The 24,839-nt window shown below is 40.8% G+C and overlaps 1 protein-coding gene across 1 annotated transcript in view; it reads right to left on the bottom strand.

Annotated features, from left to right (window-relative positions):
- The window catches only part of ERAP1 (endoplasmic reticulum aminopeptidase 1), an 83,953-nt gene that overhangs the window by 15,188 nt on the left and 43,926 nt on the right, over positions 1 to 24,839 (bottom strand). The window contains 12 exon segments of the mRNA XM_042448314.1: positions 2,064 to 2,247; positions 2,518 to 2,597; positions 4,877 to 5,034; positions 5,809 to 5,892; positions 6,041 to 6,172; positions 7,663 to 7,794; positions 10,453 to 10,566; positions 11,415 to 11,569; positions 12,928 to 13,048; positions 14,366 to 14,500; positions 15,428 to 15,566; positions 17,034 to 17,588. Coding sequence (XP_042304248.1) covers positions 2,064 to 2,247; positions 2,518 to 2,597; positions 4,877 to 5,034; positions 5,809 to 5,892; positions 6,041 to 6,172; positions 7,663 to 7,794; positions 10,453 to 10,566; positions 11,415 to 11,569; positions 12,928 to 13,048; positions 14,366 to 14,500; positions 15,428 to 15,566; positions 17,034 to 17,581 — 1,982 coding nt within the window. The 5' untranslated portion in view covers positions 17,582 to 17,588.

The following is a 24,839-nucleotide window of genomic DNA, read 5'->3' as shown; positions in this document are numbered from 1 at the left end:
ACTGTTTCAGTTGATGCCACTGTTTGATTTCCATACATTATGTGAAGGTGAAAACAGACACTTCTATATGGAAACATTTCATGTCTCAAGGGTTCTGGAGGATCTCAGTTATCTTTGCATTTATCAGTGAATGCACAAAGAATCCCTATGCCTCAACTTCAGCCAGCTACAGGGAGGTTTTGAGCTACCGTATATTCCGGCATATAAGACGACTGGGCGTATAAGACAACCCCCAAATTTACAACTTAAAATATAGTATTTGGGATATATTCACCGTATAAGACCACCCCTCTCTTCCTTGATAAGTCAGAAAGGAGCTGAAGGCGCACAACAACAACAGCAGCAGCAGCAACAGACGAGAAAGAGGGGGGAGGAGAAAAAAGGAGAAGGAGAAAGAAGAAAAGGAGAAGAAGAGGAGGCAGACTCCACTACACTCTGAGGAAGGAATGTGTTCCATGTTTGAAATAACAGCATACACAACATTATTTCACCCGCCCCGACAACTCCTCCCGCCCTTCTCTTGGTGCATCTAACACTTATTATTTTCTTAGGATTATTATTATTCAACTTTATTTCATAGCGCTGTCATGAACCCAGCGCTGTACAATGGTAAAATTAAGAGTAAATAAAAGCCTGCCCAAGGCGTACATTCTAAGATAATAACAATTAAAAGAGGAATAGATAAAAATTACCATATAGAAAGAAAGAAAAAACAGATTAAAAACATCAAATATCAAACAAATCACATCCCATCAAATAGTGTCAGACAGCCAGATGACAATCACAAATTCCCTGAGAACGTTTCCCTAAACAATATGGTTTTCAGCTCTGTCTTAAAGCTGGTTAGGGAAGTGATGAGCCGTGCATGCAGAGGGAGAAGGTTCCAGGAATGAGGGGCAGCAAGAGAGAAGGGACGGATCCGGGATGGGGCAGAGAAGATCCTGGGTTGGGAGAGGAGACTTTGGCTACCAGAGCGGAGAGTGCGAGTAGGGATGTAGGGAGAGAGAAGATCGGTTAAATAAGGAGGGGCCAGCCCATGCGGGGCTTTAAAGGTGAGTAGCAGAAGTTTGTACCTGATGCGGAAAGGAAGAGGGAGCCAGTGAAGGGAAGACAACAGAGGGGAGACATGATCATAACGGCCAGCGAGTGAAATAATGCGTGCAGCTGAATGCTGAACAGAAATTAATGGGTGGAGGTGAGAGAGAGGAAGCCCTGCCAAGAGGAGGTTACAGTAGTCTAGTCGTGAGACCACTAGGGCATGGACCAGTGTCTTTGCGGTAGAAGCTGAGAGATATGGACGGATTTTGGCGATATTATAGAGAAAAAATCTACAGACTTTGGCTGTAGACTGGATCTGAGGGATAAATGACAAAGAGGAGTCAAAGATGAAACCGAGACTGCGGGCTTCCTGGACCGGCTGGATAGAGATGTTATTGACAGAAATAGAAAAGTAGTGAAGGGTGGGCTTAGGAGGGAAAACAAGATCAAATATTATACAGTTGGTTCTTTGTATCCAAGAGGGCTCTGTTCTAGACCTCAGACCCCATGGATAGCAAAATCTTTAGGACCTTAAGTCCTGTTGTTTCCAATAGCCAATGTGCATGCAACTGTATCAGCATAGCTGTGTGCACATGGCACTATTGGAGAGAACATGATGGGGCCATCTGAGGATGATCCAATCCATGGACTGTAAGCTCTTGGAAGAAGAGAGCTGACTGAACTAGTAAATGCTGAACTAGAATCTGCAAAGGGCTGCCGCAAGTAGTAATAGAAATCTTTAAAGGAATAATGCTAGTCCACAGTGGGTTACTTTTACTAGAAAGAAGAAACAGTATTTAATTCTGAGGTATGCTGAGATCTGAAGCTCCTAGCTCTTCTCTCTCTATTTATCTATTTGCAGTTCTTTATCCACTCTTAGTGAAGTAATGTCCCTGGAGCAGCTCTGGATCTCACTGTTTGCTGTATTATAAGGCCATGTTTCTTGTCTGGCACTCGTACCAAAAAAACAATCAAGTCTGCTTGCTTAACAAAAAGTCATATAGCTTGTATTCATAATCCCTTACCTCACTAGCTGGAATGCACCATTGATGAGGCTGGCTCTATCATTACTGCTCAGTGCTTTATGGTTTTCTCTTAGAAGACGAATCAGAGCATCCCATCCATCAACACCATAGTGCACAATATAATAACCATTCATTCCAACATTAAATTTTATCCATTCCACCTGCTCTGGGAGGATGATATCATCTAAAAACAAAACATATTACAGTACATCCCCACATCATTCTAGACATCAGCATCTCGAGTTTATTTATATTGGGCACAAAAAACAGCCAGCCAACTAATTGTCAAGCATCATTACAGACTTATCTTTAACACTTGTGGATAAGAGCTTGTATTTGTTTCTAATGTCTGAACCCTTCCTACTTCTTAAATCATTCGATAATAACATTGTTTGATATTTTATTGTTTGAAAAATTGCTGTCAGCCTTACCATCTGTATTGGACCACACATACCTGTTCTTGTTGCCAGTAAAAACCTTTGGACAACATCAGATTTACTGGTGACATATGTTAATGGGATGTACCACAGATTCCTAAAACAAAATAAAAATTGTCAGTTAAGAAACACAGTTGGATGATTAATTTTAATCATAAGCATGAACATCATAGTGGGCTACTGAATGGCAGAAATAATTTAGTCATGAAGTGTAATAGGACAATTGTAACTCAAACACTGCTCTAGCTAGGGAGTGGGGCTACAAGCTTCTCTTGCCAGCAGAAACACTGTGGTTGATCTCAATTATCTGCTGGCAAAGCAATCTACCAGCCTAGCTATTCTACTGGGTAGATTTGCAGCAGAAGAGCTTAAGTAGATCAAGTAGTAGGATTAAAGTTACTCCAGATCCCAACTTTTGCCAATCCAAGGACAGCCACAATACTAATGTTTGGTTACGTTTTGTTACTGTTTTTCCTATTTATATATTCTTGTATGCCTTTATAGAATCATAGAGTTTCAAGAGACCGCAAGGGCCATCCAGTCCAACCCCCTGCCATGCAGGAAATCTAAATCAAAGCATCCCTGACAAATGGTCATCCAGCCTCTGCTTAAAGACCTCCAAGGAAGGAGATTCCACTACACTCCAAGGAAGTTTGTTCCACTGTCGAACAGCCCTTACTGTCAGGAAGTTCCTCTTAAGTTGAGATGGAATCTCTTTTCCTGTAGCTTGCATCCACTGCATTGGGTCCTAGTCTCTGGAACAGCAGAAAACAAACTTGTTCCCTCCTCAAGATGACATCCCTTCAAATATTTAAACAGGGCTATCATATCACCTCTTAACCTTCTCTTCTCCAGGCTAAACATCCCCAGCTCCCTAAGTTGTTCCTCATAGGACATGGTTTCCAGACACTTCACCATTTTGGTTGCCCTCCTTTGGACACACTCCAGTTTCTCAACATCCTTTTTAAATTGTGGTGCCCAGAACTGGACACAGTATTCCAGGTGGGGCCTGACCAGAGCAGAATACAGTGGGACTATTACTTCCCTTGATCTAGACACGATACAGTACTTCTATTGATGTAGCCTAAAATCGCATTGGCCTTGTTAGCTGCCGCATCACACTGCTGACTCATGTTCAATTTGTGGTCTACTTGGACTCCCAGAACCCTTTCACACATAGTTTCATTCAGCCAGGTGTCGCCCATCCTATATCTGTTCATTTCATTTTTCCGCCCTAAGTGCAGTACCTTACATTTCTGTGTTGCAATTCATTTTGTTAGCTTTGGACCAGCTTTCTAATCTATTAAGGTCATTCTGAAGTTTGATCCTGTCCTCTGGGGCATTAGCTACTCCTCCTAATTTGGTGTCATCTGCAAATTTGATAAGTATACCCCCAATTCTGTCATCCAAGTCATTGATAAAGATGTTGAACAGCACTGGGCCCAGGACAGAGTCCTGTGGGACCCCACTGGTCACTTCTCTCCAGGATGAAAAGGAGCCATTGTTGAGCACCCTTTGGGTTCGGCCGGTCAACCAATTACAAATCCATGTAACAGTTACATTGTCTAGCCCACCTTTCACTAGCTTGTTTGCAAGAATGTCATGGGGAACACTGTCAAAAGCCTTACTGAAATCAAGATATACTATATCCAGAGCATTCCCTTCATCTAACAAGCTGGTAATTTTATCAAAAAAAGAGATTAGATTTCTCTGGCATGACTTGTTTCTCTGAAACCCGTGTTGACTTTTTGTGGTTATGGCATTACTTTCTAGATGTTCACAGACTCTCTGTTTAATTATTTTCTCTAGAATCTTTCCTGTTATTGATGCCAGACTAACTGGACGATAATTGTTGGGATCTTCTTTTTCCCCTTTTTTTGAAGATGGGGACAACGTTTGCCCTCCTCCAGTCTGCTGGCACTTCTCCTGTTCTCCAGGAGTTCTCAAAGATTATTGCCAATGGTTCCAATATTACATTTGCCAGTTCTTTTAATACCCTTGGATGTAGTTCATCTGGTCCTGGAGATCAGCTTTCCAAAAATCTAGAATGCGTGTCTGACTATGCCTGGCTTCTCCTTTCCATTGTATAACAAACTCCAGGAGTACATGATCACTCTCACCTAAGGATCCCACCACTTGTACTCCATTAATTTTAAGTTATTTATGATTTCTGGTGACCTGAAGGTGACCATATCACAGGGTTTTCTTGTTAAGCTTTGTTCAGAGGGGTTTGCCATTGCCTTCCTATGAGAGTGTGACTAATCTAAGGTCTCTCAGGGATTTTCATGGCTGAGTGGGAATTTGAATCTTTGTCTCTCAGAGTCCTAGCCCTAGTAGGGTGAAAAATGTGAACATCACTTGCTCCTTTGGTATTACCCTTTTGGTGAAGAAAAATTAGAGCTCTTCATATAGTGTTCTTGCTTCAGATGAACATTCCTTCCTTTTGTTGTAATGGTGACTAATGGATATCCTTTTTGCAGGGTCCAAGTGTTCATCATTGCCTTTACATCATGGAAAGCACTTTTTGTCCAATGCTACAAATAAGAGTAAAAAATACCAAAGAAAATATATAAATACTGTTCGACAATTGACAGTCAAGATATAAAACCCACACATTTACTATACTTGTGTGATCTTCCACAATCACAGACAGAATAATTTCTATTGAGGTATATAGCAAGGGAACGTTTGAGAAACACTTTATGTATTACAGCCTCCCAGAACAGTTAATGATATCGCAAATACATTCTGGAGTTCCTTTTTACTTTGCCCACCTAACCATGTCTAGAGTAAAGCTAGGGGGAAATGATACTATATCCCTTGCCCTCTAAATTTTAGTTTTAAAATATTCTGAACAATAGCATGATTTGGAGAAAATTGGAAAGCATATTTTGCTTCTGCAAACCATGACCTCAAGAATATCCTCTCCTTTAGCTCTTTGCACCTGCAAAATAACAGAGGGAAGCATCCAGTTAAATGCCAGTATAAGGTGTCTTACAGTGATTGCAGTACACAGTCTGAAACATGAGACCCATTTCCCTTTGCAGTACAGTACAGCATGCTGGTGTGTACATGTGTTAACTCATAAAGGGACTATTTTTTCCTCCCAGCCACGCTTGTTGTGACAGGTTTTTGTTGACCTTACATCAGTGACAAATTCCCTGCTATTTTAGGGCTCAAAAATGTATTCAGAGTTGATTCCCAGCTATCAAAAGTAAAGTGATGCCCAACCTTACTAATGAAAAACATTTCTCACACTTTGGAAAGATGTTTATAGAATCCAAACATGAAATAAAACAGAAGCTTACAGAACTTGAGATTGTTTCCTTGCTTCTGGAACAAACCCCAACATTTTGTTCTTGACCTTCAGCAGCAGCATCCATAGGACAAACCTAGGACATTCATAGGACAACAATAAACCCAATTACTTAACTTCACAACATGAGCAACCAATGCTGATCAAAATAACTGTACTGGTTGATAACACTTTTTAATACCATTGCTGACTTGGCAGTTTGTAAGAAAATAAGAAATACTTGCATTTGACAAACTGTTCCATAGATCTTTGTTTTTTGTATTTTGATAACTGAATCGCAACAAGTATTTTACAAGTCCAGCCTTAAACACCTCTGGACTGAGATAATGCTGTAACATATTAAGAATACAAGCTCCCTGAAAAGAAAGAAATGAAACAATACAGTTTATGAAATTGCTTTTTAAAAATCTTATTAATCACAAGTCTTAATCAAAAAGATGTAATTGCTCTCTGATCTAACTTCTAAACTTTGCTTTCTCATCTTTAGGTTGTGCCATTCATCTAAGCCTTTTTTGTTCATACAAATTAAATAGCATTCTTTATATATGGAATAGCTCCCCTCCCCCAAAAAAATATGCCCCAAATTTGCATGATCCATCTGAATGGTAAGTGCTGCCAAAATTGCTTCTATCAAGTACTGACTCAGAGTGAAAACCTATGCAACTAACAAGTGCCAGGTTGCTTTTGTTTACATAACTTCTGTGCCCACAATAAAAATACTGTGCACCTTCACAAGGTTCAGTATCTTATGTACATCAAGCAGTAACATCATTAAGTCCATTTCAATCCCTGGTAACACAACAAAATGTGGAAAATTCAAAGGGTGTGTGTATGAATACTTTTGCATTATTTTTTACCCTTACATAGAACACAAGAAACATACAAAATATTCTCTCAATGATAGCAATAAGGCAAAAAATATAGATCACTATCCACCACCCCAATGAAAACATGGAGCAAGGAACATTTGAATTCATAAATATTGTACAGTGGTACCCCGGGTTACGAAATTAATTCGTTCCGCAGCGCCCTTCGTAACCCGAAAGATTTCGCAACCCGAAAAAGCCATAGCCGCTAGCGCTGGAAGCCGCGATTTCGTGTGAAAAAGCGCCGAAAAGCACCAAAAATTTTTTTCGTAAGCCGAAAAAAAACCCGTAACCCGGAACAGTTTTTTCCTATGGAATTTTTTCGTATCCCAGAAATTTCGTAACGCGGTGCTTTCGTATCCCGGGGTACCACTGTACTAGAATCAAGGAAAGCATACAGAGAGAAACTGAAACAACATTTTAATTTCAAATCTCCACACCAATAATTTAAAATTTTGTGGAATTCAGATATTGAAAATACCAAAATGTATTGATTTTTATGCTCAGATTGAAATTTCAACAAGTGGCATTTTTTATGTTCCTGAATTAATGCCATCCAGACACAAGAGACTAGGATCAGCAGACTCAGAGGAATCTAAATGTTTTCAGAGGTACAAACAACCCTCGAGGAAAAAATATTAAAAATAACTCATCTAAATAATTTAAAAAAAACAAACAAACCACCCTCATTCCCCCCTTCAAAATGCTCCACAAGGATTGAACATGCTGAGTAGCCCATGGAGGAGAATGGCAATGCAAGGAAAGGGGAAGTGAAATGCAGTATGAAATGGGAATAAAATGGAAAAGGGCATGGCTTGTATATTAAACAGAAATATACCACACTTTTTCAGATAATAAAGATTAAGTAATTATGCATATGAGAAATACATAATTTTGGAAGACATTATGATAATATTAAATATTAACTGAAACAACTTTTTTAAACAAAAAATAAAACTCAGTTTCATTCGTTGTTTTACCTTTTCATAGGAAACATTGTCAAACATTTCTAGAATCTGAGATGGATCTTCAACAGGATTGGATACAGGATGTGAAGAATTTAAAGCATCTATTTCCATGGCTTCAAAATACTTGTTTAAAAAATAATCTTCCTAAGAAAAGAAAACAAAGTTAAAATATTCCTTTAAAAGATTTGAAACTTATTTTTAAATGACTCACTAGACTACAAAAGGGTTTTAGTTTTGAAATCACTAAAACAGGTATTAATAAATTTACAGTTAATTCTCAGTACAGACATATTTCAGCCTGCTCAGCTTTACAATCTTTGGGGATGGCGTTTCTCCCCATCCTACTACCCTCACAGGCATGTCTGGAGAGACACTGGAGAGAACATTTTTGGTAGTTGCTCTTACACTAAGACTATGGAACTCCTTCCCTAGGAGGGTGTCAGAACTAGGTGAATTCTCTTCCCATACACAGTCAATCAGCATCTGTGGATGATCAGAAAGCTATTTATTGCTCGAGTCATAGAGGATTAGAAGCTACCAGTAAGAAATCTTTGGACAGAATTGAAGAATCAAAGACACAAACATGTCATAAAAATATTTGAAAGTTATTAGCTTCATCCCATGAAATTGGTGGGCAAGCTATTATTATATTGTTCTCAAAACAATAGCCACTTTGGTTGCATTTTCTGCTTCCCCAGGAAGGCTTGACTTAGTTATGTTAATTGCTAACCTTATAACGAAGTCCTTGTAGCCTTTGAAACTGGAAAGGGGAAAAAAAAACCTACACCACATTCCTTTACTGGGCCTAATTATTTCAAGCTCCCTCTGACGCTGTCTCAACCTACGCAGTTAACAATTTGTTTTAAACATAAAATAGCACATATTTGACTATTTATGCAATTATCAATTAAACCCAGACCCCATACTCTATCTATACCTGTGATGGCGAACCTATGGCACGTGTGTCATGGGCAGCATATGATGCCATTTTGCCAGGCACAGGCCAGAGAAGAGGAGGAATAGGCACACACATACTCATTTCTCCTCCTCCCTGTTTTTCCTGGCCTCCAGCTGTCCCTTTAACACAACTGGAAGCCAGAAAATGGTGCTGGGGAGAAGGAGCCAGTGGCATGCACCTCTGGTTCCTCCTCCCAGCCCTCTCCCAGCGTTCAGCTGCCTCTCTAAGACATCTGGAAGCCAGGAAAAGGGTAGAGGGAGGAGAAGCCACTGGCGCACGCCAGTGAATCCTCCCCAGAGACCTTTGCTGGCCCCCAGATGTCTCTGGAGGGACAGCTGGGGACAGGGAAAGGTCCGTGGGGGGAGGACAGGGTGCATGCCCAGTCCTCCCCACTTACCTTTCCCAACCCACCAGCTGGCTCCAGAGAGCCACTTGGGGGGCAGGAAATGTCCCTGGGGAAGAGGGGCGGGTACGTGCCCAGTCCTCTTCCTCCCCACTAATCTTTCCTGACCCTCAGCTGCCTCTCAGAGACTGCTGGAGGCCGGAGGAAGGGCAAAAGGCTTCTAGCTATCTCTCAGAAACAGCTGGGGGCTGGGGAAAGGGTGGGGGGGAAAGTCCCACCCCAGAAGGGCTGCCTCCTGGGATGGAAGTCCCACCCTGGCACGCGGATCTAAAAAGGTTCACCATCACTGCTCTATACCATATCAAACAATAGGAATAACATGTCATAACAATACATGTACAGTGCACCCGCATCATACGCAGGCGACTTTTATGCGTCTTTCAGTTTACGCTGAAAACCGTGTGACGGAAGTTGTAATGGCATGCGTGCCACGCCACGCATCATGCACAAGCCCCATTATTTTCAATGGAGTTCGAGCATACACACTACTTGCCTTAAATGGAAAGGTCCGGAACGGATCCCCGTGTAAGGCAAGAGCTCACTGTATAATATCATACATCATCTCCATGATCAAAATAGGATTCCCCATGGGGGTGATATATCATGGCAGGATTAACTCAATCCTGACAAGTTGATATGACTGCCCACAGATCTCCTGGGCCCATATTATTTCATGGCAGCACAGGCACACAGACATATCAGCAACAGCACTATTGAATAATATGGGGCATGACTGTCTGTGTTTTTTTTCCATTTGAGGAGCCCCCAGAAGTGAACCCCACAGATGGGAAGGATTCACTGTATTTTTTAACTCTGGCAAGAAAATGAAACCAAAGACAAGGTGCAAGGGTACGATATGCCTTGTTCTGCCTTCAAATGTTTTTATAGAACTACAAGTATACCTTGGACCACTTTTGGTAGGATTGGTCCTGGAAGCATAAAATTGGCCCCTCAGTTCTTAAAGCTTACCCACCCCAATCTAAAATATCTCAAAGCATGGTAGACTATATGAATCTATTGCTTAAGTCCATGACAGCATTCTGAGACACAGAATGTTCAGATTTCCATTGAAAACATCCCTATATCCAACATCCCCACTCCAAAAAAAGAAAAATGGAGGTCAGGCAGGAGAAGGAAGATACTTGCTTAAGTGCCTTACAATTACAGTACATCCTTTGGAGAGACCTTGGACAAGCATCCTACTACTGCTCAGTCAGATGACTTCAGCAAGTGATTGTATTAATTCTTTCTCTATGCTCCATTTCTCTTAGAGAATGAGGATACACCATAACATTTTCTTGGAAGTTCCGCTTATTGCCCATTAAATTACAATAATTTCCATGGTCTTCAACTAGCAACAAAAACTTTTTAAGAACTGACTTATAGTGTGTGTGTGTGTGTGTGTTCTTTTCTTCTTTAAAAAAAGAAAATAAATACTTACAACTTTTAGTTCTGGGTGGGTTACACTGACTGAGATAAATTCCATAAATTTTGCAAATCCTTCATTGAGCCAAAGATCATCCCACCATTCCATGGTAACCAGGTTTCCAAACCACTGTAAAAATAACATTTCTTAGGATATTGGCTAAATTTTCCTAAGTTTTTATTTTATTGTCAAAATGCTATGGTTGTACTTTGAATGGGGAAAATCCTAAACATCCTCTCTTTCCAGCTCTATCAATCTACATAAAAACATTCACTTTCCAGCTCTATCAATCTACATAAAAATTTCTGCAATGGTAGTACAAACACTGGAGACCTATATACACAAATTGTATAGAATGGACAGAAGCTTTTAACCAGACAGGATAAATTGTGAACAAACTCTCTTATTACCAATTTTAAAAGACGGTGAGCCAGACAAGTATTTTTAATTCCAGTAGTAGAGATACAGATATGCACTTTTTAGTGATGTTGAAAACAGTGGGACAGACTTGTTCTAGACTTATTAGCCTTATTCTTATTGCACAAGAAAAGAAAACAGAAACAGCACCAGAATTTTTAAACACTATGATAGAAATGGTAATTTATGCATTGCCAAATCCCAAAATCTCCCTCTCCTTCAATTTGCAGAGTGGCTAAGCACTTGAAAAAGTTGTCTGTGATTTGGGAAATGGGCTAAATAATTACCTGGCTTTCTACAAAATTCTGTACAAAATGACATTATTTTTTAAAAGAACAAAAACATACATTAACATTCAAAACATTAATCAGCATTTAAAGCATTTACAATCAGAGGCTGAAGGCACAATTCTCAAAATGAACAGAACAGACAATCAAGAAAAGTCTGAGTGAGGCAGGTTTTAATATATTCTTCTGGCTTCTGAGACACTTGGCTGCCGAAAGATAAAATGCATCCTACTTCTTTATATTGTAAACAGAGAAATATCAACCATAACTTACCTGGTGAGCAAGCTCATGGGCTACAGTCAAAGTAATTCCAAGTTTACTTGATACTGGGGATTTTTCAGGATCATATAACAAAGCAGATTCCCTGTATGTAGTCAATCCCCAATTTTCCATTGCACCAGACTGAAAATCAGGAATAGCTGCTAGGTCTGCAAGGAAATGGTTTCCAATCATATTGTTTTTTGCTTTTTACTTTATTGTTAATGCACAAGTGTGAATTAAAAACAAGCATATAAAGTCAGTTTATTCCACGAGTTGGCAAAGTGCACCCCTTCAACCATTTTTTTTGCCCTCAGTGTCCCAACAATTTTTTTAAATAACATCAGTTTGCTGCTAAAATACATAAACAATTTCAGAGAATCATGGGTAAGTATAGAAATGGTAGTGCACATTTAATGGAGAGCAGTACCGCTGAGATAGATGATACCTACATGTGGGTATAAGATTTCTGCCTGTAGTTCTTGATCCAGCAAAGCAATGTATTTACAGAAGTTTATTTCATATACTGATGCCCTAACTGTGAGCTACTTATATAGAGAACTTCCCTGCTTTTCTTTATAGTGTGCCCTTGATAGTGTGCTGAGGTTTAATTTCAGGCCCTCCCATGGATACCAAATTCTGTGGATGCTCAAGTCCTATTATATACAGTGGCATAGTAAAATGGTATTCCTTATATAAAATGGCAAAATCAAGGTTTGCTTTTTAGAATTTATATTATTGAAAATATTTTCAAGCTATGGATGTTTGAATCCATGGATAAAAAATTTGTAGATATGGAGGGCTGACTGTACTTATGCTTGAAGAAGACCTTTGTGTAAACTTAACTCACTGTGTGCAGGCTGTTGCTGTCTGTTCACTCATTAACACAGGTCAAATTGACCCCCAGGTTCCTGTGGAGAAACTCCACAGGAAAACCTGGCAGATTAGACACCCCCATACATTCCTTACCTTACTGTTCCATTGTTGCTACTGAAAAGACCCCTGTTGCCATGACTGATGTAGAAATGATGCGCCTGGCCCTATGGGTGCAGCCAGGCACCCTGTTTCCATATCAGATGTGGTGATGGGTCTTTTCAATAGCAAAAATGGGAGAGTAAGGAAAGGGGTGTGTGGCGGTGACAGGTCCATGGTGTGGAGACAGGCGGACATATAAACACCTACCCATCCTCACTCCAGTCCAAGGACCAATCTGGTTTAGCACCTGGGACGGGAAAGCACAGACTGAGCCCAAGCTTTCCTGGCCTGTCTGCTCAGGGCTGTTGTGAAGCAATGTCTCAAATGACAATAAATATTTAGAAATACATGATGACAGAAAATAATTCTAGACATTAAGAAGCAGTTAACTGTACATATACTATACTTGCTATTCAAAAGAGCAGCATTTGGGGGTTACTTTTGGAAGTAACTGCCATGGGATTTTAAAGTCAAAATTGTGATCTAGTTTAGAAAATTATATTATTTGATTAATGTATTTATTTTTCTTAAAGTATCTCAGAAGAATAAGTACCTTGTTTAGGTAAAGGATAGGGAATGCTAAAATATTCCTCATAGAAGTCTAAGAGCTTCACTGCTGCATCCAAGGCATAATCTGCTTGGTTGATTTTGTGTGGTACACTATAAACTGAAATCTAGAAAGAAAGAAAAAAATACAGGTCAATTGTGATTGTAACTGTAGGAAAATGTTGATGTGGGAAACCAGCACCTTTCCAGGATCAGAGCAGCTTACAAATTGTGAATTAGACATTTCCCTGCCCTCAGGCTTACAATCCAAAAGGACAAGACACAAATTAAGATAAACCAACAAAACTGCAGAAGTAAAATAAAGGGGGGGATATACTTGAAAAAGAAAAGATGAAGTAAAACTAGGACGGATGATAAGTGACTTGCTTGTGCTGGAGACAGGATTGAAAAATTGACTTTACTTATTACCTTTAGGTACGTTTGCATAGGACAATGAATAATGCATGTTTAAATCATTAATGTATCTGAAAGTTAACACCTGGATTCAGCCCATGGTCAAAAATACAGGAAACAAATAAAATTTACTTCCAGCCACTAAGTGGATCCAGAAATGGTAACTACGAGCCTGTACAGACAGGCCAAAATAAAGCTGCTTCGGGTCACTTTGATGCATGTGTCCTAAGAGGCCAGAAGCCGCATCAAACCCACACTTCAGTACTAAGGACTGGAGCACAGCTTTGGCGCAGCTTCTGGTCTCTTAAGATGTGTGTGTCATTTAAACAGCATACGTCCAAAGTGACCCGAAGCAGCTTGATTTTGGCCTGTCTGTACGGGGCCTACATGAAATCAGTATGACTTAATTAAGTCATAACTAATACTGAGTATATGTTCTACTCAAAGCAAGACAATGAAGCACTGCTGCTGATACACTATTGTACACAATCTCTCAAATAAAATACATATCTTAATATCTTTAGGACTACCATGGCAAATCTAACATTTTGCTTTGGGAATTATTTTTAAATTCTATAATCATTTTGACACAGTGGTTTAGTGCTTAACACTGACTGTGATGATTGCAAGGTTGGCAGATTGGCAGGTTGAGACCCAAGCACCACATGATGGAATGATCTCATCACTAGTCCCAGTTTCTGCCAACTTGGCAGTTTGAAAGCTTATAAAAATGCAAGTAGATAAATAGGTACCACTTTGGTGGGAAGGTAACTGTATTTCATGTGCGTTGGCATTCAGTCAGGCTACTCACATGACCACGGAGACATTTTTGACAATGCTGGTTTCCTTGGCTTAATAACAGAGATGAGCACTGCCCCCTACAATTGGACATGACTAGACAATCATGTCAAAGGGGAAACCTTTACCTTTAAAAATTTTAAAACTCAAAATGCCATTTAAAAAAAGCAACTGCAACCATTTTTATTTTTAATATCAATATGCAACATGAAAAATGAAAAATGATGCTTTACCTTAATTCCCCGGGTGGTCATCTTGGAAACTGATTTAAAATCCGAGATAATAAAGGCCACAAGATAAGTGCTCATCTTTACACTGGTCTGAAAGTGGTCTTCAATGAGCCCTTCCTTGAGGTTTACAGATTTCACCTAAAATTTTTAAAAATGCCATTACAATTCATGTCTAGCTTTTAAATATGTTTATTGCTTTTTATACAGAGACATGCTTTACCACATTCATGGGGGTTAAAGTGCTATGTCTTCATTTTAACACTTGCAAACTTGTATCTAACCAAAGATAATGAACACTATGGCTGAGCAGATGGGCCAAATAAAACAGTTTCCAACCACTCTGAAGGTGGAGCGTTTAGATGACACATGCCTCCAAAGCAAGCAGAAACCAGGCTGAAGATGCGCAGCAGAATTAAAAACTGGAGCAAACAGAACCTGAGACAGCTCAGCTTACCGTGGAAGTTGTGTATCTTTGCCCCTGCATATTGCACATGTGACTGTGTGGCACATCAAAGGGGTAGCCATGCAATGGGATGGCATCTGGGCAGGCAGTGGGAGGTACTAAGGGGTCCCTAGCAATGTGTTTGTGTGACACTGTGCATGCATGGTGGAGAGGGAAACAAAAAAAATTACCCAACAGCACACCTGATGCTGTGCTGGGCACATTCGACCTGTCTTGGGAGTGGGCTGTGTCGGCAGCAGGGTTTTGATCCCCTTTGGGGAAAAACAGGTTCGAGCTGCTTTTTCTTTCCCATCTGCTCAGGCCCACAACATCCTTAAATATGTCTACCAGAAGAACTCCTACTGACTTCAATGGCACTTATTCCCAAGGCCTATAGGTAACATATCAGAAGGCAATTGCTCCCTACTGTTAATGCTACTAAGAATTCATAACCTGTCTGACATTTTTTAAGATGTTAGTGCATTGGTTTTGATACTTTGCTTTCTTTTCTTATATGAGCACCAAAGATGTATACAGTAAGTGCATAAGTATCAGTATATTTTCTTCCCTTTATTTTCTCTTTCTCAATTAGACAATTCAAAACATAGAAATTATACACATACTAAAGGCATATTAGATAGTGCAAGGTGTCTGGATTCTCTCTGGATCTTAACAGAAAATTTAGCTTTGAATGCAGGTTCATCAAAGCAAGGGAAAGCCATACGAGCAGCTGTTGGTTCAAACTGTGTTGATGCAAGCACCCTGGAATTAAGAAAAACAATATATTTACACTAGTAATTCACACTTGTCACACATTTACACTAATCATACATTTACACTGTATGAGAAGCACAATGTTTACTAATAAACATTTCACTTGATGAAAGGAAATTAAAATCACTTTGTATTTATTCATTGGAAAAATTTATTGACAATGCAATGCTTTCCATATTTTCTTGGAAATAAGTCTCACACTGTGCTTAATGCAGACTGTCCATAGGATTGCAGCTTTAGTTTTAGGTGTTAATTCAAGATGCCTTTTCTAGGATGTCTATCTTGAAAAACTGCTCCAATAAAAAGATAAAGGCGCCCTACTGGTACTAGGACAGTTTGCTTGTTCAGATGTAGCAGAAAATACATCTTTGCATGAGGCCAATATAAAAAAAGAAATGTAACAGGTCACAGTGCTACACAGATTTTCATAAACCATTGGACTTATCATCTGTAGTGCAATAGAGACAATGGCTCCTGCATGGTACATTTTCTTAGGGCAACACTGGGGCTATTACATTTACATTCTGGGAAAGAACTGTTTGAACCTTTAAAGCCTTACTATGCAATGCAGAAATAATCTGGTTTGACACCACTTTAACGGCCCTCGCTCAATGATATGGAATTCTGGGAATTGTAGTTGATTGTGGCACCACCGCTTTACTGAACGTTACACCTTCTTTATGCAAAACACATGCTCTGCTATTGTTCTCTGTGTTGTGAAATGGTTCTATGAAGAGAGACTTAGGTAGCTGGATAGGTTTAGCCTGGAGAAGAGACAGTTAAGAGATGATATGATAGCCCTGTTTAGGTACGTATTTGAACAGGTGTCATATTGATGATGGAGCAAACTTGTTTTTTGCAGCTCCAGAGAGACCAAAACATGCTGGTGCAGCATACTAGGCAGATGCAGAATGCAGAAATGGCCCTCACCCTCTCGACAATTACCCACTTCTTTTAAACTAGTATTGTAAATTTCATTTTTCACTTTGTTTTTTCATGTATAGCTCCCAGAGCTCCAATTTATAAGGTATAACATATAAGTTCTCCCCCTCTCTCTTCTCTCTGGCTACCAACAATAAAACACATCTATAAATCTGAATCTTTTCTCAAAAATAGGAAGGCCATCCAAATAGCATTCATCATTTATTTCTAAAACTGTCATTTGATTAAAATGAGGTGGTTCTTTTGCTACATTATCCAGATTCAACTGGGGTGGGGGAAGTACATTTATAGCTTAATATATGAAAACTTTTTTTAAATCACAAAAGGTGAATGGGAAAGCTCAATCTCAGTCATTTATGAAGAGGATTTAAAAGCCAAGAAAACAGATTTCATAAACAGACATGAAATAAGAGGATCTGAAAGATTCATACAAATCTAAATGGAAAAATATCCAATAATAACAACAAATAAGGGTCAGGTCTCAGACATTACTCTGCAAGAGGATGAACTTACCTTACTTCCCCTTCTGGAGTTCTGTATGTGCTTTTATAGAAACCATGAAAACTGTCAGACAAATTTGCAGAATACTCAATACTAATACTGTAGTTTCCAAGTTGCATTGGTTCAGCTACAACAAGTGCAATCTGCTCAAACGGTGGGTATTCTAAAATTGTCACTGCTTTACTGGTATTGATGCTTTCTTTGGCTTCCTGAATAACAGCTTTGGTGATCTGGAGGTATTTGCTATGCAAGATGACTGAACTGGTTTGTTGGGTAACATTAATCTCTATTTTGACTAATCCGGTAAATGTTAGAGTGGTGAGATTTGGATGAATAAGAAGATCATAATGAACTGGAAGAACATGCTTGGGAAGTCTCATTTTGTTCCAAGGAAATGGACTGCTTCCATCTCCAGCAAGTGAATATGGTGTTTCATTATGGTGATCAGAGCCTAATATAGAGACAATGTTTAAAATGCTTAGCAAGAATATCTTCGTCATCTGAGTAAATGTCTGATCTCGAAACCAGTGTGAGTGCCTAGTTCTTTTGGGATCCACCATGCCAAATCTAATAAAGGAAAAAATTGAAAATTAATTGTGCTGACAATGACATGCGTTATCTGCCAGGCTTTAACATCTGAACAAATTTCTGGACTTGCCTCCCCCCCCCCAACTATTTCTTGTACCTTCTAGCCTCATGAAGAATGTCTGAAAACTCACATTTTTGAAGAAGTCCCTTCTTGTGGTCCATTGCAATCCACCCTCCCCCCAGTGTGCCGGGGTCCAAAACCATAGTTGTGAACATTGTTTTCAATTAGAATGGCACAGGGACCACCACTTTGAGTAGCATTGCCATAGAAGACATGGGATTAGGGTTGCCAGAACAAAAACTGGAGATGCCTCTTGCATCTTTAATGGCTGTGTAGAAGTGGGAATTTCAGCAGGTATTGCATGACAAGCAACACCTGCTTTCCCTCTTCTATAGGACCATTAAATGTGCAGGAACCATCTCCAATGCATTTTTGCATACCCCCCCCCCCCCCCCCCCAGGTATGCTATTATTTTCTGTTCAGTAACCCTATGCATGCAGTCTTGATAACCTCAAGTACAGGGCCGAGGACTCTGGTCATTCAGATGATTTGGACTACAGTTCCCACAGCCCCATACTATTGCCACACAGGATAGGACTGATGGGGCTTCTAAGCCCAAACTCTGAAAAGTGCACCTCTGTTCAGAAGTATGAAATAGTATGCACTTTGGACTTAAAAAGTGGGGACTGGGACACTTACACTATAGGAACATCATTCTAATCTTATTAAAAATATCTCATTTTTTATTGAACAACACTATTCATTATTGTATGGGTTTCTTTTTTGTGTCTATGAGAAGTGTTCACTGGGCTAAAATGTGAGCATGTGTTTTTACTTAAGGGGAGGAAGAAGTGTGTTATCATAACAAAAACAAAGCCTGAAGACGATATGACAGGGGACTATGCCCCAAAGATTCAGAACTAGAAGTCAAAAGAGTTATGCTTTACATTTTGAGATCATTTTCATCTGGCTGATTGTATCTTTTAACACAAAAAAAATTCCTGTATATTGTCCCATAAACAACTCAACCAATAGGAATAAAATAAGGAACTGGCCCATGTGAAAGGATTTAGTATCAATAAATCACTAATTTGGACCAGTCAGGACTCTAATTGGAAAGGAAAGGAGGCTCAATAGGTGACAACATCGCTGCTATTCCAGCACCAAGTGAAAACACGGTTGCTAGTTTTTGGGCCCATTTGATTTTGTCAAACTCTCACGTGTATACAGGTTTAAATAATTTTAAACTATTTTAATAAGTTTTGTCTTTGTAACATATAAAACTGTTTTTACCTTTTTAAAATCATGTTGGTTGCTTACACTGTTTTAAAGTTGGTTCTGATGTGTATTGCCCTAAGGTCTTTAGAGAGAGGGCAGGATGTAAATATTTTCATAAATTTTAAAAAAAATGCCTGGAATTCACAGAGCTAGATACCAAGGCATAACCATCTTAGTTCTGTAGCTACATAGTGTCTCCCAACCCAACTCCCCCATTCCCCACTTATTGGGCAGCAGCTGCTGTGATCAACAGGGTCTGTTCCCATCGATCCAGAAGCAACTGACTGACATTCTGATCCAATCCTGTGAGCAACCTCCTGTGTGACAGCCAGAATCACGGTCCCTGTCACAATTGCACCAGAGATCAGTTCTGCAATGGGACAGTGGAAACATCAGTCAACTGCTTTCTGACTGCTAGGCGAATAGAGCCCCATTGATCATAACGGCTGCTCCTTGGTAAATGGGGACTGGGAGACTTTCCTGGTCCCAATATATCCCCTAAACTAGACAACATATAGGGATCGTGAAAACAAACAAGTCACAAAGGAGGTTACACATTCGTAACTACCTTAGAGAATTATGGTCCATAAAAATAATTTAATAAATATAAGTGGCTTCTCTGGCCTGCTTCAGCACTGATGGGAGAAACCCAACCTGATTAAATCCTTCTCCTCATATGACTTCTAAACACAGCAAGTATGCTCTATTCATAACAGTTCTCATTTGTTTATAAGTCAGAATGCTGTGTGTCTTAAAAGTGTCTTTACATGAAATTTCTCGTGTATGAGAACAGCATAACCCACGAAAGCTTGCTTATCAGCCCAACTTTGGCTTGGGCCAAAAAATCTCACTGGGCCATTGAATGAGTTAGGTTCATGCACCCTCCTCCACCGTATCTTTCAGTGGGAGCAGAAGCACATGTCCTGTTGTGCAATACACCCACCACAAAATGTAGATACAGTGGTACCCCGGGATACGAATGCGCCGGGTTACGAATTTTTCGGGATACGAAAAAATCCCATAGGGATTTATTGTTTCGGCTTACGAAGGTTTCTTCGGGTTACGAAAAAACCGCGGCGCTATTTTCCGCCACCGGAGGGCAGCAGAGAGCTATTTTTCCATTAGCGCCTATGGGAATTCGGCTTACGAAGGTATTTCGGGTTACGAAATTAACCGCGGAACGAATTAATTTCGTAACCCGGGGTACCACTGTATATGTATGTTTTGGTGAATTCTGCAGAACATCGTGGGCTATTACTCTGTTAAGTATTTGATTTTGTTCTTTCTGCATTTGTTTCCACACACTTCCCTCCCTCGCCCCAGATACGCATAATAATCTGTCCAAGGAGGCAACACTGTGCTAAAGAGGCTTTGTTGTTGTTAACTGCCCTTAAATCCACCCTGACTCACGATGTGGATGTGACATCTCCAAGACCTGCCATCCTTCTCTATTATGCTTAGGTCCTGCAAACCCAGGCCTGTGACTTCTCTGATTGAGTCTATCTATCTGGCAAATGAACTGCAGCCCTCAAAACCCTTTTACAAAATGAAACCTATTAAATCTTGAAAGATGCTATGCAACTTATATTTGATGAAACAAACCAAAATGGCTAATCTCCCTTCGACCCTCTCCCTTAACTTTTATTTTCCCATCAATTTTTTATTTCTACTGTCACACCAGTTACCTTGGGTGACTCTGAGTTTTAATTTTCAGGAAAGCAGGGGAGTCATCTACTTCTACGTTATGCGGGATTTTATTTCTCTACAAGGCATAGGAAGCCATGGTCATGTGCAGCCTGTCCTCCCACAGTTCTTGAAACAAGGGCACAATTGATACAACCGGCAAATAGCATGGGATAGTACAAACTGGATGGCACAGGTGGGAGTACACAAGAAATAAATCCAGCCAACACTACCGCAGTGCAAACTATGTCTGAGGTACATAGGAGACTGAAGGCAGGCTGCTGTGGCTGCATCAGCACTACAGAATTAATGCAGTTTAACACTGTTTTTAACAGCCATGGTTCAGTGCTATAGAATTGTAGGATCTGTAGTTCTGTGAGATATTTAGCCTTCGCTGTATGTATTTTAATGGTTTTATAGCACTGTATTTTAGCTGTTGGCTTCATGCGTTTTCTTCTTTGTGTTTTGTATTTTATCACGTTGTCCCCACCTTGAGTCTTGAGGAAAGGCAGGAAAGAAATAAAATGTATTATTATTATTCTCTGTCAGAAAGCTCTGGTGTTGCAGCAAATTAAATCCACAGGATGGAGTCATGACACTTAAAATAGTGTCAAACTTCATTAATTCTGCCTTGTGGCAGCAGCCATCAGGGAACTGCAACTCATTTATTTTTCTGAATTGCATTTTATTCTTTGAACCTGAAGCAGAATTGTTGTAATACTATACAGTCTGATTCTATGTTAACTTTCATGTTTCAAATGCTTTTTTCATTGCATTGGTCTTTTAAATGGTGAGTCCCAATTTCTTGGGGGGGGGGGGGGTGTAGCAGGATACAAATAAAAACAATAAATAAATAAATATTGTTGTTGTGGGGATGTACTAAAACAAATGGCAGTACTTTCCCATAGAGAAACCATACTTGAGCATAGAGAATCATTGGAAAAGGCTTGACTATAGCAAGTATTCCCCAAAGATTCCCTAGGGCAGTGGTCCCCAAACTGTGTCCTTTAAGAAACTTTGTACTTCAGCTCCCAGAATCCCAGGCTATTGGCCAACATGGCAGAGTCTTCTGGGAGCTGAAGTCTAAAGTCTCTTAAAGGGCACAGTATGGAGATCATTGCTCTATGGGCAAGTATTCTCCGATGATCCTCTATGCTGGGCAAGTATTCCTCAATATTTCCCTATGGGCAAGTATTCCAAAATGATTCCCAATGATTTCCTATGGGAAAGAATGGTTTCCCTACGGGCGAGCACTGTACATCCCCTTGCTGTGCGTGCTTTCATGTAGTCACTTCTGACTTATGATGCCAGCCCTATGACTGGGTTTCCTTGGCAAGCGTTGTTCAGAGGGGTTTGCCACTGCCTCCCCCGCCCCTCTGAGGCTGAGAGAGTGTGACTTGCCCAAGGTCACCCCATTGGCTTTTTACTGTTTAGCCAAGAATGGAACGTTGGGCTCTGGCCAATTAAGGCTCTGTCTGGAAAGAAAGAGAAAGCGAGAGGAGGCGGAGGCGCCAGGGAGCGCATGCGCAGTGCGGCTCCTCCTTGGGTTCGAAACCCCACCCCCGTTTCCAGAAATAATAATCTCAACGGCCGATTTGGGGGGAGGGGCGGAGAAAATGGGCCTCGTCCGCCTTTCGCCCGCTCTTCTCCTCCCTCCAAAGCTATATACCCCCCAAAGACACGTATCACGCACACTAACACAGCTCCCCTATTGCAGTAAAATGCCTCCCAACTCCCTCCCTTCTTTACCTATTCCAGAGATGTGCTATATGGCCGGTGCGCTGCTTCTCCTTGCTGGCCCCTGGAGTGAAAGCGAAAGCGAAGGCGCCCCGAAAGGAGTCACACCTCCTCCCTCAAGTCTCTGAGACTGAGGCTGTATCCATCCACACTGGAGAAATAACCCGGTTTGGCACCGCTTTAAGTGCCCTGCCTCAAGGCTATGGAATTCTGGGAGCTGGAGTTTGTGGGTCCAGAGCGGAGCGCTTAAAGCGGTGCCAAGCCGGGTTATTTCTCCAGTGTGGATGCGGGCTAAGTCAGAAACCACTTGAAGCCACACAACAACAACAACACACCTTTCTAGGTGCTCCTCTCCTCCTTCCCCATTAAAGGACTGCTGTACTTTAAACGACGTTTTTAAAGAAGCCTGATGCAACTAAGGTCTAAAACACACAGCAGCAACAATCCAGTTTGAGACCGCTTTAACCGCTCTGGCTCAGTGCTAGGGAATCATGGGAATTGTAGTTTATTGTGCTACCACAGCTCTCCAACAGAGGAGGCTAAATGCTCCATAAAACTACAGTTCCCGGGATTCCCTAGCATTAATCCAGGGCAGTTAAAGCAGTGTCAAACTGGATTATTTCTCCAGTGTGTTTTGGACCTAAGTACCACCATGAAATCCCACTGCGCATATTTCTTCCTTGCTCTTCTGTGTCCGCCTCGCGTCGTTTCTGATTTACGGGCCGCATCCACAGCCCAGAAATAATCTGGGTTCACACCTCTTTAACTGCCCTGGCTCAGTGCTATGGAATTCTGGGAACGCTAGTTTTGTGAGACTTTTAGCCTTCTCTGTCAGAGAGAGTTCTGGTGCCACAACAAACTACTGTACAGTACAGTCCTCAGAATTCCATAGCACTGAGCCATGGCAGTTAAAGTGGTGTCAAACCGAATTATTTCTACAGTGCGGACACAGCCATGGTGACCCTAAGGACCCTATGATGGGATTTTCTTGGCAAGATTCCTGAGGGGAAGTTGAAGGCTTTTCACTGCTGGAATCCATAGTTTTTTGTGGGTTTTTCAGGCTATGTGGCTGTGTTCTGGAAGAGTTTATTCCTGATGTTTCTCCAGCATCTATGGATAGCATCTTCAGGAATAAACTCTTCCAGAACACAGAGACATAGACTGAAAACCCCACAAAAAACTATTCCTGAGAGGGTTTGCCATTGCCATCGTCTGAGGCTGAGACAGTGTGATTGCCCAAGTCACTCAGGTGGTTTCAAACTCTGGTTTCCAGAGTCATAGTCCAACCCTCAAGCCACTACGCCACACTGGACTACTAATTTATAGGCACATGTTCCTTGTCGTTTCCACTCAGTGGTGGAGTACTGTATATCTTCCAAGACAACTGTTCCAGTTTTATGGTAGAAAGCCTAACAATGTAGGGTTGCCACATTAAAAGCTGAAAAGGGCTCCTATACCTTTAATGGCTGTGCGCCTGAGGTAATTTCATCAGCTGTTGCCTACTGTGCAACCAGTTGGTAAGCCACATCTGACATGCCATCTTGTGCACAGCCATACAGGAGCCCTCTCCAGTTTTCCCTTTGACAACCTTATATGCTGGTGTTTAAAGTTTTTAAATGGTGGGAATGGGATGCAATCACTTGTAGGTGATTTTGGCACTCATGCTGCATGAGTTCCATATAAGAAAGGCTGGTGTGGGCACTAGGTCCTCGGCCAACCCCTAGTACGTGACGGGGGCGGCACAAAGGCCCGTTTGTAATGGGCCTTTATTTGTTAAAATATGTATTAAAACCTTACAGCCAAAGTAAGCAAACTTTAGATATCCCTCTTACTCCTAGGGCTATGACTCCCATTTAGCACCTCATACAGTTTGGGCCAGAAGGCCATCCTTAAATTATTAATGTTTATGGGACATGGTCCTTTGGGTTTTGGGCTGCAAAAAAGAAAAGAAAAGAAAAAGAACTTTGCAACCTCTTCTGTTATTTTTTTTCAGTATCTTCTAGCAAATATATAAGACACCATTCTGAAGCTCTACCTGGGAACTTACTTAAAAGAGGTGTAACTAGTCTTAATCCGTCATCTTTATAAAAAGTACAGAAAAGGAGTATATGGGATAAAGATTCTACTAGTTCCTCCCCACAAGGGCATATGTGGTCCTTGTACTCAATTCTTCCTTACCAAAGGTCCCTGGTCCTTGACCCAGCCCTGCTTTCACCCTTTACCCACTCACTCTAAATGTACAAAGGCTAAGGGCCCATGTATCTTCCTCTCATTGGCCATTATCAGACGAGTGTGGAACTGGGGGTCTTCCGCACTGGGTGGTTCGAATTCACGTTATTTCGCACAATACCATCATACCAGCATTCGAATGGCCCAATCCACACTCACGTTAAAGCGCGAGCTGCCAAACTGAATGCGTACTGGCTCCTCTTTTTGGAGCGTGTTGGCCAGTGCGCTGATAAGGGGATTGGCGATATCCTGGATTGGGGCTCTGTTCGATCTCAGTGCGAATGGGTCTGGTGTGACTACCC

Source organism: Sceloporus undulatus, chromosome 2, assembly GCF_019175285.1.
Source record: "Sceloporus undulatus isolate JIND9_A2432 ecotype Alabama chromosome 2, SceUnd_v1.1, whole genome shotgun sequence".
NCBI classification, from domain to species: Eukaryota; Metazoa; Chordata; class Lepidosauria; order Squamata; family Phrynosomatidae; genus Sceloporus; species Sceloporus undulatus.
Note: the sequence above shows the minus strand (reverse complement) of the source record. Positions and strands in the feature narration are given on the sequence as shown.